The 14110-nt window shown below is 43.4% G+C and overlaps 1 protein-coding gene across 30 annotated transcripts in view; it reads left to right on the forward strand.

The window, feature by feature from the left end:
- Nucleotides 1-14110, forward strand: part of PARD3 (par-3 family cell polarity regulator) — a 598386-nt gene that overhangs the window by 415485 nt on the left and 168791 nt on the right. For 27 of the 30 annotated variants that reach the window (XM_081554391.1, XM_081554371.1, XM_081554384.1 and 24 more), the window contains one exon: nt 894-1125. In XM_081554391.1, coding sequence (XP_081410517.1) covers nt 894-1125 — 232 coding nt within the window. Of the gene's footprint in view, nt 1-893; nt 1126-6073; nt 6193-14110 lie in introns of those variants that run through there. The other 3 variants (XM_081554398.1, XM_081554399.1, XM_081554400.1) reach the window with 1 other exon arrangement.

The raw sequence follows: 14110 nt of genomic DNA on the forward strand, positions 1-14110 counted from the left end.
GCAAAAAATTAGGGGTATACCCTTGGACCATATGCTGACTAAGTGTTGCTTCAAAGGATGGAATATTGTTATCACTAAAGTAGAGCTTTTATCTGCAAAGTTCAAAGGACTGTGAGGCTGTGGATTTATACCTTCAGGCTCCATCCACCTCTGTTCACCTGCCATTGTGTTGACCAAAACACAACATTATTTCAGATTAGAACACAGAGTAACATTGGCTTGTAATGTTGGCCTCACAATGACAATGTAGTGACAATATAAGGAGAAAGTTAGAGAGGCTGTGAACATCCAGTCTTCTCTATGCAGAAATCACAAACGGACATATTTGGGAGGCTGAGGAAAGAAGTCCTGTGTTGACATTGGTGTGCTTACTAGTGAGTGGTGCAATTGAACAAATTCATGAGGGGCTGGGGTGGAGCTTCATCACCCTTGCCCAAGAGGAAAGGAAGCTGTTGGTGAGAGGTTGCTTGTTTTCATTTTGCAAATGTGTTACTGAGGACCTTTGGGGTCAGCTGTGTGATGAGGGCTTGCTTATCCCCACAGCAGTACAGGCTCTGTATCAACATGAGGGAATCCATCCGGTCTGAGGCTCAGATTACTATTACTATACTAATAGTATACTATTACTAATGCTATACTGTTGCCATTGCTATTACTGTTACTGTGACTATTACTCTCTTACCATTGGCCCATCATCTTCACGCTGGAGTACACACATGCATGGTAGTCATCCACATCACATGTTCCATTCTAATTCTACTCGGTATAAACAGCATTTGCAAGCTTCATTGGAAATATGGGAAAGAAACCCTCACACGACTTCAACCTCCTTATTTTTATCCCTTTGGTTCCCCACGTTCCTTATGTTTTTTTTGTGTTTGTTTCCTTCTAAGTGGAAGAAGACACGGAAGAAAGTTCGAGATCAGGAAGGGAATCTGTATCCACAGCCAGCGACCAGCCTTCCCACTCTTTGGAGAGACAGATGAATGGAAACCAAGACAGAGGCGAGAAGACAGATCGGAGGAAAGAGAAAATAGGCAAAGAAAAGAAGAAAGACAGAGACAAGGAGAAGGAGAAGATGAAAGCCAAGAAGGGGAAGCTGAGGGGCTTGGGAGACATGTTCAGGTAGGTGCTACCGGGCGGGGCTGGCCTGTCCCCACTGTGAGTGCCAGGCCAGCGCCAGGTTTGAGGACTTTGTCTTTGAGGTCAGCTGAGAGTCCTCTCTAACTCCCAAGGTTTCACTGCCGTGTTTTTACTCTCTTAAGGATTTCACTGGAGCTATTTCAGACCCTTTTAAAGTGCCTGAAAGATGCTATCTTGGCAACCATGTAAATAACTGTTGAGAGGAAGGAGGGACAGAGACAAAGGGCCCTCACAGCCCTGTTTATTCTTTTGTGTGTGTGAACAATGGTTCATTGTTGACACTGAACATGGAGCTCAAGTTAGTGGTAGTGCATAAAGCCTCATTAATAACAAGTCTAAAAAAAATGTTACAAATAGAGCTTCAATTAAGCTGTGCTGATTAATTTAATACTTCTTACTTCAGTCGGTAAAGATTTCATTAAATGCAGTCTCTGGCTGTTTCCTGACAGTTGTTTTTGCGCCCCTAAATTATACTCTAGGATTACTTAGCATATCATTTTTTTACAAATCATGGCTACACAATAAAAGTGACAAGTTGTTCAGAAGTTGCTCTGAAACTCTCCCATAAATGTTCATTGGAGGTGATTTATAATATTCAGGTATTTAATGTTAAATATAAAGATTGCTTGATTGTTCCATAAATTAAAACCCTAAACATATCAAGATGATGGTTTAAAATTGAAAACAGATGGTATCACCACTTAACTCTTCAAAAAGCAGTTATCCTGCATTATGAATCCCTTCCTTTTAGCTTTTTTTAATTGTAAAATGTGAACAAGAGTTTTTATTTTCATAGAATTTCCTGATTTATGGTCCTGAGGTTGACCTCAATAACTCAGGGAGTTATAGATAAGTCAAGACCACAAAGCTGGGGACTCAAGCCCAACCTGCAGGCTACCCACACACCAGATGTGTCCTGTGGATGGACTCAGCCAGAGCTAAGTCAAGTGCATGGAGGAAGTAGACTAGAGGCGTTGATAACACAGAGCCTCGCCCATGAGCAGTATCAGCTTTAAATTAAATATGATCACATTTCCATATTCAGTGCTTCAGAACACTAGAATTAGCATCCTTTTACATGGGAGTTTTTCTTGTTGATATACCACTCCTCCTGAATGCATTATCAGTCAGATCATCTTTCATCATTATATTTTCATGTCCAGGAACACTGGCGGATGGAATTGCTCCAACTGCTACTTTATTTCCGTTTTGGTGTTAGGCAGAAGGCTTCTTAGCTCATAATCAGGCATCTATATAACAAACAGAAATTAGGCTGTAGCCTAATTGAGGCTGTTGCCTCAATTAACATTGAGGGAATTGGCACCCCTGTCTTCTTTGAATCAGAAACTATGAAATAAGAGGAAACCTCCCCTAAAATGTACATGTCCGGCCTGGAGACCAGTCCTGCTTCTACAACCCTCTCCTGAGTGAAGTCTTCCTGAAGGCTTGTAGGTTTCCTTCATCAGCCAACTGTGATCTGATGGATTCAGTGCTCTGGTCTCCTCATGGAATACGAAATAAGCAAAATTCGAGTTTGTTTATAAATTATGTTAGAAATCTACACATTATTTTAATTAGACATTTTTTTTCTGTAACATGCAACTGCAGAATAAGAGAGGCTTTATGGTAGAGTTTTCTTTTCGGGGCCAGAGAAATGGTGAATGTGGGGGCACTTGACAAATTTATTTTCTTTTAAAGGGACCCTGAATGCAACCCTACGCAATCTTTTTTGAACTAAAAAGTTCTATAAAACATGATATGACGTTTTCTCTAGATCAAATTCTGGGCTTCCTTGGTGGCTCAGTGGTAAAGAATCTGCCTGCCAATGCAAGAGACCGGGTTCAATTCCTGGGTCAGGAAGATCCCCTGGAGAAGGAAATGGCAACCTACTCCAGTATTCTTGGCTGGGAAATCCCATGCACAGAAGAGCCTGGTGGGCTACAGTCCACAGGGTTGCAAAGAGTCAGACACAACTTAGCGACTGAGAACACATACACCAGATCAAATGCTATAGATTATACCTCTAACCTATAGTGAAAGCCAGCTCTGTGACAAAGACGGCTGATTTGCAGCTTCAAAGGCCTGAGTGTTGTTGAAAATCACGTTTTTTGTTTAAGTGCAGGGGCTGAAGGTTTTTTCCTAAAAACTAGGTTCATAGCCTCCCAATGCTTAAGAATGGCTACTGAGAAACACATGGACATTCACACTTTTCTGGGACAGATATGCTGGAATAAGCCCATGTTGACTTGTGAGAGTTGTTCAATTTTTGGAAATTTTGCCAACTGACTATTAAACCCAGCCATTATTAAAAATTAGATAACTTCTATGACAAAGATAGTGAATATTCAAAACTCATCACTTCTTAGTCCTTTTTTATATTTTACTATGATCTCTGATTTTGAGGTGATTTATGCCCACTGTATTGGCAGAGTGCTGATGAATCATGCAGGTAGCTTCAAATTGCTGTGTCGGGAGTCCTTTTACCCCAGGAAGTGCATGAATTCCACAAAACAGTTGTTTTTTCCTCCCGGGAGAGCCACACACCACCACATGGAGAATGCAGATATATCCTAACAGATTGCAGTATCTTATCTAGTTCCCTAGAACATGGCCCTCTTCCCTCTGGTTTTTTTTAGGGAAATGGTTGAAGCTTGCCAAATACTCCTCTTTGAAAATGAGTTGAGGACCCTTTATTAGAGTAAAATAAACTTTTTCTTTGGTTGTCTATTGGCACTCCTTCATACCATTATGATATGTCCTTAGTATTTGAGAAGACTCTGAAAGCATTGTTAGATATTTCAAAACATTTTTTATACTGCCTCCATACCTACTGAATCTAATTATTTGAGACTAAATAGACTTTTGGGTTGATTCTTTTATGTTTCCTTTTTTTTTTTTTGTAACAACAGAGGGGAAGATAGTAAGATTTAAAATGAATCTCTTCCTTCCTTTTTGTTCTTTTGAGGAAAACAGGATGAGATTCCCTTAGTGCTGTTGCTTTAAAATACCTTAATCAAAAAGTGTAGGTGCATTTAATTTCTTAGAACACTTCGTAAGGAGATGTGGAGTGTGTGTGTGTGGTGGGGGATGTTATGATTTGTTTCTGTTTTTTGTTAACAGAAAGCAAAGAGTAAGGGTAAGGAGCATTAGATGTTACATGTCTGGCTTTTTAGGCACGTGAACTTTTTCTTTTTAGTCTCTTGAGGGAATAATGATATACTTTCCTTCAAATTAGGCTCGCAGCCCCCCCCCCCCAGCCCCCTCCCCTGCTCCCAAAACACACACACTCTCTTCCTTCCCCTGTAAGTTGTCTGTGAGTTTTGGTTACATTCGATGAGGGCCAAATAGATATACCATATTTTTAAAAAATTTTATTATTGGAGTATGATTGCTTTACAGTGTTGTGTTTCTGCTGTACAATGGAGTCAGCTCTCTGTATGCATATATCCCCTCCCTCTTGAGCCACCTCCATCCCACACCTCTCAGTCATCGCAGAGCTCGGAGCTGAGCTCCCTGTGCGATACAGCAGCTTCCCACTAGCTATCTGTTTTACACATGGTAATATATATATATTTTTAAAACTGTACTGCAGGAATCCATGGCACCTTGAATAGGTATTTTTATTTGTTGGTCTATACAGATGACATGGTTTTCTACTTTGAGTATTGAATAGTAGTCATAAAAATGGTTTGATTATCGATAAACAGCTCTAGGAAAGAATATTAGGAGTCATATTTACATGTCTGCTTATAAATTATGGGGTATATGAAATGCAAAAGCTGCCTTAATGCAAGTTTTAAATCACAAATGTAAATCTATAAGGAATCAAATGACAAATGTAAAGTGTTCCTTGTTTGTACGAATTTCTCCTTGTATGACATCTTCTCTTGCCCCTAAGGCACTCCCACAGCCTTAATGAAAATGGCTTTGGATCTGAGAAACCAGAGTTTCTCTACGAAACAGATAAACTTGACTTTGTTGATGTGATCATTCTTTGTGAAAGTGCAGGGCAGAGGGAGGGTCTGATTTAGAGCCTTCGTTCTTTTTCGAATATCATGGAATTGTCTGCCCTCTGATATATCACAGATTCCTTTGGATATGTCTGGTTCTCGAATGCTTGGCTATTCAAATTTAATACCATAAAATGTTTCCTAGAATTCTGCAATTGTCTGAAATTGCCACCAAAGAGGTAACTTAGTCTATTCTTTAGAAGTAGAGAGATCTGTTGTTTAATGTTTTAAATGTGTCTGCTTTTCAAAGAAAGCAACAGCATCATTAAGCAATATGTTTTTTGGTGAATTTCCATCTCCAGAATGAAATAATCAAAAAGATAATAAACTCCCTTATTTGGGAATGTATAATCAGATAGTAAGCACTTAAAATTATGTATTTCCCCCCTTTTCACCCTGGAATAAGTGTAATTTGATGCTACTTTGCCTGAAAAATTAGAATCATTCTCAATATCATAGAATTGTCTGCCGTCTGAAATTGAAGCTTCCTGGACGTGACCCCACTCACGCCTTATAAGGGTGCTTCGTTTACTGTTGTGACACGTGACGGCTGAGGGCCTGTCGCCCCCTGGACCATGAAAGCAAAAGCCATGGTGCTTTGTCACCATTAAAATTGAATCCTCCAATTACATTGACAATGATTCCCTGGGTCCCTCCAGCATGGTTTTATTCTGTTCTGTACGAGGTAAAGGATAATTTCGTTTGAAACCTTGTTTGGTTGAAATCAGATATATGGCTGTCGTTCCCTTTTCAGTATATAATTGTCTTCAGAACACAATGAACACGATCAGATCTTAAAACTCGATGTTGTAGTTTGGATCACATCTTGTAGGCTTTTGAGAGAATAGCAAACACGCGTCGTGGTTGTCTCCCTTACCTGTGCTCACTAACCGTGTGTCTGTACCGTGTTTCTTGTTTAGCCTGGCCAAACTGAAGCCTGAGAAGAGATGAGCAACAAGCCAGAGTCCATATGTCTTGAGAAGCACATATTGCACAGTTTTTTTTTTTTTAAACAAACAATAAATTTACTTTTAATGAATTCTTAGTGGCTGTTGACAAATTTTGTTTACGACATCAGCAGTTGTGATGGTTTCATAATGTTTGTGTTAATTGCTTTGGAAATTTTTATTATTTTTTTATATCTTTATTATTTATTTATTTGGCTGAACCAGGTCTTAGCTGAGGCATGTGGGATCTGGTTCCCCAACCAAAGTTTGAACCCGGGTGCCCTGCATTGGGAGCTCAGAGTCTTAGCCACTGGACCACCAGGGAAGTCCCCTGGAACATTTTGTTCTTGATGTCAAGCTTGGGGGCTTACCGCTTGGCAGAGAAGTGTTTTTATCCCCTCTTTTCTTGGCCCCTTTTCATAGTGGAAAACCATCATCCTCGCTGCTGGTGTATTCAGAGCTCACCTAACTATACCCATGGGTTGTGAGGATGGGTGCTTTGGGAGGAGGTGATGTACTGGTTTGGTTTCATTGAGTGACATGAGGGCTGGGGACATAGGCAGGCAGAGGAACAGTCTGTGGGTGATGAGGTGTGTAGGTTGGGATAGGCTTCCATCCATTGATGGACAAAAGGGCCCGTTTGAAAGGCACTTTTTGGCAAAGGTTCATCCCTTGACAGATTATACAGTTTAGACAAAGAAAAATTGGGGTGGGGGAGCTTCTGAACAAATAAATATCTTTGATCAGGGATGGCTGAACCAGGACGTTCTCACAGTGTGAAAAAGCAGAGAGACATTGGCAAATAGTGACACCAAGGTTTGCGGGGATCCCAAGGGTGAAGGCACATGTTCTTTTATAAAAACTTTTCTGGACAGAGCTGCCAGCCCAGGTGTTGTCATCACAGGTGTGAAAGCTCTTACAGATGAATCTCAGACTGTCCTTCCTTTAGAGCAGCCATCCCCAACCTTTTTGCACCAAGGACCGGTTTCATGGAAGACAATTTTTCTACCGAGTAGGGGTGGGGTGGGGATGGTTTCAGGATAATTCAAGAGCATTACATTTATTGTGCACTTTATTTCTGTTATTATTACATGAGCTCCATGTCAGATCATCAGGCATTAGATTCTGAAGGTTGGGGATCCCTGCTTTAGGGCAAAGCCTTCTTCCACAGCCCCTTCATGCTTCATGGCCCCTTGGGTTTTCAGAAAGACTGCTGAGTTAGCTCTGTTTCCTGAGATGTGTAGAACTGCATCCCACTCAAAGAGAAGTGGAATGATGAAGAGGAAAGCCATGTCCTAAGTGGTCTTAAGGTATTGGGGTGGGTGCCTGTGAGAAGGAGTCACCTCTGCTCTGACCTGGTAGCAGTTTGCAGCCCTCTGCTCGTCCCCTTGCCCCCTCCCCAGCTGAGCAAGCCCTCTTTGCTGCAGGATGGAGGCACATGCAACAATGTCCATTTGCTCCTGTCAGAAATACCTGGACTTGTGGATTTTTGCCTCAGGCCCAGTTGCCCTGTGGATTAAGGGTAGCGGTTTCTCATTGGTAAAATTGAATGACATCCCTTGCAGCCTGCTGGTGATTCAGGGGACACAGTTAAAATAAATGTGGAGAAAATTAGGCACACTTAATGAAACACAGGAGCAATACTTTGTCATAGGAAAGAAAGAGCTCGAAGAGAGTGATTTTGCATACTTTTATTTGTTTTTCTGTTTGTCATCTGGGCAGAGAATAGGTCCTTTATATAAGTATACCTGTTGGTAGGTTTCCTTGGAATAAGTTCTGAATTCCTTAATCCCATACTTAATATATACTTCTAATTTGAATGGAAACAGAGGTTCCCATTTTTAACAGTGGAAAGTAAGTGACAGACTGACCTGTTGGCAAAGATGAGTTCTTGGGAAACTGATAGCATCCTTGTCATTCTCGTTAGAAGCTGAAGCACAGAGCCTCTGATATCGCCAGCTCGGAAACTGACTGCAGAGGGAGCCAAGGGGCGCCGAGCGTGACGGCCGGGCCTCGCTAAGACCTTTTCTGACGTTCTTTAACGCTGCTTTTCCAGAGAACAGCGGCCTGAATACAGAATGCAAGTGTCAAGGATGACACCTGCTTTATAGTCTCTGTAAAGCAAACCTTTTCGTAAAAGAAATTTTTGACAGTTCTGAGATGCTAAGTCAATTTCAATACCAGACTGTGTAGAAAATAGAATCTTTTTTCTGCGATTGATGTGAAAATTGAAAGCCAGTGACTATTCACTCCTTACTAACATGGGGTAAATAAATACCACACACCATCGAAAAATGCACTAGAAGACAAACTTGGTTAATGACACTTACCATCACAAAGACAGGAAATATTCTTTCTGAATGTTTTTATTTGTTACCATCAGAGAGAGTCTATGGATTTTTACGTTAAATGTACTGGATCAAGTACATATTATTCCTAAATGGATTTTTGTCAAGCCACAGTGTATTATATGAAAGAAACCATTTGATCCTTTCCAACTGTCTTTTAAAGGAGTCACTGGGGAAGTGACCTCTTACATAATTGAATGTTGAAATTTTTTTTTTCTGACCTATGTTTAATAATGCTCAATTTAGAAGCAAAGGAGTAAAATTTGGTTAGATTTCCTATCATACTGAGATAACCTATAGTCTTCTGTTAAACCTTCTACTTACATTTTTTTTTTCTAGGACCCATGCTTTAAGCTTGCTTATGTCAGGAAGTTGCTCCAGCAATGCTTGCTTCTCTCTCCTACACCCTGATTCTGGCCCTTCTCTCCTGGAGCATCCACTCTGTCTTCTTCTCCACCTTAGAGAAAATCTGTCTTACCCCACCTCCCCTTCCAGCTACTGCCTCATTTTCTCTTTTACCCATTACAGCAAACCGTGGGATCAGTTTCTGTCTGCTGCCTCCATTTTCCTGTTTTCTCTTAAACTCCCTTTAATGAAGCCCTTGCACCTTGTGGCTCCATAAGGCCTGTTCTTATCTGGCCAGCAGCGGCCTCTCCCGCTGCACCTTCCTGCTGTATTTGCACCCTTTCCTCGGTCTGCAGGAGCATTCGGCATGTCAGTTCTTGCTCTTCTCTGAGATCACGCTGCTGGGCCCTCCTTCCTCCCTGCTCACCCCGTCACCTCCTTTGCCAGTTCTGGTCCTGCCCCGTCCTCCAGATATTGTGGTGCCCAAAGCTCAGGCCTGGTCTCTGTCTCTTCCTCTTTTCTGTAACACAGAATGTTTGCATTCTTAGGAAACAGAGCCTTAGGACTTAAAGACAGGCTGTGGGCAGACGATTCCCAACTTTACATCCCTCGCTTGGGCAGCTTCTTTTGACTTCTGGATGGGCAGATGCTATCTCTTCTTCACACACTTGCTTGGATGCCGAGCAGGCATCTGAAACCTAATTTGTGTTCCCCACGCGGCTCAGGTGTTTCTCTGGACTATTCCTCTCCATCTTTCTTTCTCTTGTAATAGCAGCTTGGTTCTTTCAGTTGCTTAGGTCTGAAAGCTTGGAGTACTCCTTGATTCCTTTTCCCCTTACACTCCACATTTAATCTTTAACGTACGAAAGCAAAGGTCTATTTGATCTGTTTTCAGCACATCTCTGTAATCCTTGTACTTTGCAGCATCCTCGTTTCTTCCTGGATCTGGGCAGTAGTCTCCCAGCTACACTCCCTACTCCCGCCCTTGCTCCTCTGCCGCACAGTCTGAACCTTGCAGCTAGAAGTCATGGCACGTCCCTCCTCTCAAACCCCAGCAGCCTTCCAAGTCTCGCAGGGTAAAAGCTGAACGTACCAGATGCTGGCTTGCCCGGATGCCCCAGCTGTGCCGTACAGAACTGCTGGCAGTGCCCGCAACAACGCCTGCTCAAGCCAGCCTCAACCAATGACCCAAGAAAGCCCAATGACCCGGAATGGCCTTAGGGTTAGAATGCTAGAGTGTTAAGTCTGTGCCCTTAGCCATGAATGTGCATGGCAGGACCTGGGAGCCTAGCAGAAACGCAGCTAGCAGAAACCCCAGACCCCACCCTGACCTACTGACATCGGAATCTGTGCTCATCTGCCCCAGGGAGCCCGGGGTAGAGAGGCCTTCCCTCCTCCAGCTCCCAGAGTTTGTCCGTGCAACAACCTTCCTGCTTCCAGACTTGGGAACCATCCTGCCCGGCTGCCTTTCCTTCCTTCTGTCCCATCGCCACTTCCTGGCCCGAATTCTTCAGCTTCCATTAGACCACAGCCCCGAACCCTGACTCAGGATCTGCTTCTGGCAAAACCCAGACTAAGACAATGTGTTTGCTGTGTGAACAGATAAATAAGTCCATGAAATTGCTAGAATAAGTGGTGACAGTGCCCGTGAGGAATTTCTGCCTGGAGTGGTTTTGCAGGTGATGAGCAGTGGCTGTACCAGGGCAGGGCTGTGCTTGTTCCCACCTTTGGAAGCTGAAGTCACTTCCCGAGTCAGCCTGTGACTCAGGAGATGGTCCCCAGGGAGCAAGCCTTTTCATGTTCAAGGAGCTACATAAAGTTCTTTCTTTTGCTATGGAAGTGACCATTTTCTCTGCTCTGAGTAGCCATAAATGATTTAAGAATTTTCTATTACATCAGACTTGCAAAAAAGATGATAGGTTTTCCGAGTTAAATTTCTCGTCTTGGGCAGACCCCAAGTTTCAGGCTGGGGGTTGTCTGGTTGAGGGGCTCATAGATTCAAACAAGGAGTAAGTGTTAAAATTGCCTATGACCATCTTCCTAAGCCTCAAATGTCAGGCTCCAGGAGATGGTGTGAGATCTTGTTCCTAAAAGAAGTCAGAACCTTGGTTTTACTCTTCACAAGCTGTCTAAACAGCTCTCCGGGTTTTACCCAGAGAAAGTGACCTGGTGGCTAGCTATTCCCCTTCTGGGGCCCACTCCCACCAGATTAGCTTACAGACAGCCCCACCCCTATGTGGCACTCTGGAGCTTTCCCCTTTTCCCTCCCAGCCCCGCAGGGTCTGGAATGGTCCTGACCATTGAGGTGTGGCTTGACCAGGGTGGGGAATGATGCTCACCTCCTTCGTCTCTCCTGCCACAGCATCTGTAATGTGCCACCTTTATGGAAAACATCATGTCTCTTTCTCACAATCTATTGCTTTATGTAACAATTCCGGTCCCTAAAAAAGAGAAACTCAAAGAACAACTTTACATTCTCTGTCCACACAAAAGAACAGGGACCTTGAACTGACCTGACACAAACTAACTGGAAAACATCCCCACTTTCTGTACTAAGCTCTCTCCATTTCTGCTCTTCCAGTTAATTTAGAGGGCTCTCCATCCTCTACCACTTCTTGGTCCATGTTTCTGATCTTGGGGGTGATGGGCTGGTCATTACGACTCTCTCCAAATTAATTCTTAAGGACTCAAGAATTTAACTGTTAATTAAAAATTAACATCCACATCCCCTTGTTCACAATGGACTCTCAAACTTGTCTGTTCCATGTCTGGAATGCTAGTGATGATGATTTTATTTTTTAAGTTAATTTTTATTGGAGCCTAGTTGCTTTACAACGTTTTTGCTAATTTCACATATACATTATCAATGTTGTGTCAGTTTCACATATACACTATTGATACTATGTATTAAACAGATGGCTAATGGGAACCCACTGTACAGCACAGGGAACTACTCAGTGCTCTGCGGTGACCTGGATGGCAACGATGATAATAAAAAGGCCATCTTTCCTCCAGCTCCCCCGTCTCAGGATGGCCCCAGCGTCCTGGGAAGGCTCTGACTTCCGTTCTGTTCTCACACCTCATTCCCCTTCTCTTTCTACACATCTTCCTGCTGGCTCCATCACTGCTGTTTTATTTGTTTATTATTTCTATTAAAATAATTTCAAGGCAGTTCTTCCTTTCCTGAGAATAAGCTCTCAGCCTCTTCTTCCTCTCCTAATCCCCTGGTGTGTCCTTCCCCCTCTCTCGACCCTGCCGCCCATATCAGCACCTGCCTGGAGCTTGGAAGTGCCCAGCCCTGGGTCCCCACTCTGGGAGGCTGGTCCCGCATCCAGCTCCCTGAGAGTCTCACCCCCGGCCTTGACAGATTCCCACTGCTGCTTTCGGGGAACTCATTGACCTAATTCCTGCATTTATAACTGATTTTAGTCCTTAGGAAACCATCTCACCTGTACTTTTGAATTCTGAGAGTTTCAGGTTTCTTTTCTTTCCTTTTGAATTTTGTCTTCGTTTAGAAGATAAAAAAACATTTTTAACAGAGAAAATGAGAGCATCTACTTACTTTATCTCAGGATTGGTTGATTCTGGGACAGTTTTAAGAAAGTAAAATCACTGTTGACAGGCACTGTCACAGGGGAGCGGTTTTCCTTTGGAGTGTGTCTAGGAGCCTGGCTGCAGTCGCCTGGCAGTGTCAGAGCACTGATGACCATCTGTGTTGGGCACTCTCTACTGCACACCTGAGTTGTCCTCAGCACACAGGGGAAAGGTGATTCCCCTAAAATAAATTGGTTTGATGTGTCTCCATGTTCAGGTAAGTATAAATGAGCAGGAAACCTCCTGATGGGCCGTCATATTGACGAGTAACTCTATTAAAGATTAACTTTTGGGGCTCCTTTGCAAACTGGCAGCTGAGGGCTGTAGATCTGAAGCCAAACAGCCCCATGAAGGGTAGTGTGCTCCCCAGATGGTGCTTTGGGCAGGAAAGGCAGTTACCTGGTGTGGGATGGCAAGGGGCCTCTGCTCCTGATTGTTTTTTTTCTTTTGGTTTCTTTTTTTTTTAATTAAAAAAATTTTTTTAATTGAAGTATAGTTGTTTTACAGTGTTGTGCCAAACTGCCGTACAGTAAAATGACTCAGTTATACACATACAGATATTTTTTTAAAATATTCTTTTCCACTGATTACTTCTCAAGGGAACTGCCTCCTTCTCCTACTGTATCTAGTCCCGTCTCTGTGTCCCTCTGTCAGCTGTCACATCACATGACTCAGAAGCATGTGCAGTAGGCATATGCAGCCACGCACCGCCCACAAACGTCACCTGGGCAGTGAAACGAATTCTGAGAATTTTCACTGCTCACCTGGAAAGATTTGTTTCTGAGCATGAGGGGGTGGATCTTTTTCAAGTCTGTTTACGGAGTGTGTATGATTTTTTCAGTAACTGAGGGGTAAAAGCTTTAATCTACACATTCCACAAATACTGGAGGCTTACTCCAGAGGAGGCTCCACATCAGGTGTGGGGGATGAAGCGGTGGGTGTAAGGAGAGCAGGAGGCAGGGAGCCAGTGGGAGGGGGCCTGTGGAGATTGGGGATCAGAGCAAGTGGGCCAGCCCTACAGGCAGAGTCGGCCTCCTTCCAGAAGATGACCTCAAAACCAAGGACCTAGAGGGGTTGTGAGCTCTGTATCTGATGGGGCTTCTGGGGGAGATGGGCCTTTTGCATCAGAGGGATTCAAACTCTTTTGATATGATCTCCGGCAAGAAACACATTGCACCTGTAACACGTGCGTGCGTGCTCAGTCGCTTCAGTCGTGTCTGACTCTTTGCGACCCCATGGACTGTAGCCCACCAGGCTCCTCGGTCCAAGGGATTCTCCAGGCAAGAATTCTGAAGTGGGTTGCCATTTCCTCCTCCAGGGGATCTTTCTGATCCAGTGATCAACCCGAGTCTTCTGCATTGCAGGCAGATTCTTTACCGTCTGAGTCACGGGGGAAGCCATATATATGCCAGTAACTCCAGTAAACATTTAAGCAGTGTGATCCTTGTCCTTCCTCCTCATGATGGGCTCTGATGTTGAGAGGCAACGGGGTATAGAGGTCGAGGGTCTGGACTTTGAAGATAGATGGCTCAGGTCCAAATTCCAGCTGTACCCTCAGCAGCCTTGTGTTTGGGGCAAGTTCATGAACACCCTTGAGCTTTACTTTTCTCAGCTGTAAAGTATGGATCATAACAGTGCCTGCTTCACAGAGGTGCCTGGAAACTCAAGTGAGTTAATGTGTACTAAGCATTTTAGAACCCCTCCTGGCACAACGAATGCATTT

This window comes from Giraffa tippelskirchi, chromosome 13 (genome assembly GCF_054371585.1).
Source record: "Giraffa tippelskirchi isolate mGirTip1 chromosome 13, T2T-mGirTip1v1.2.pri, whole genome shotgun sequence".
NCBI lineage: Eukaryota > Metazoa > Chordata > Mammalia > Artiodactyla > Giraffidae > Giraffa > Giraffa tippelskirchi.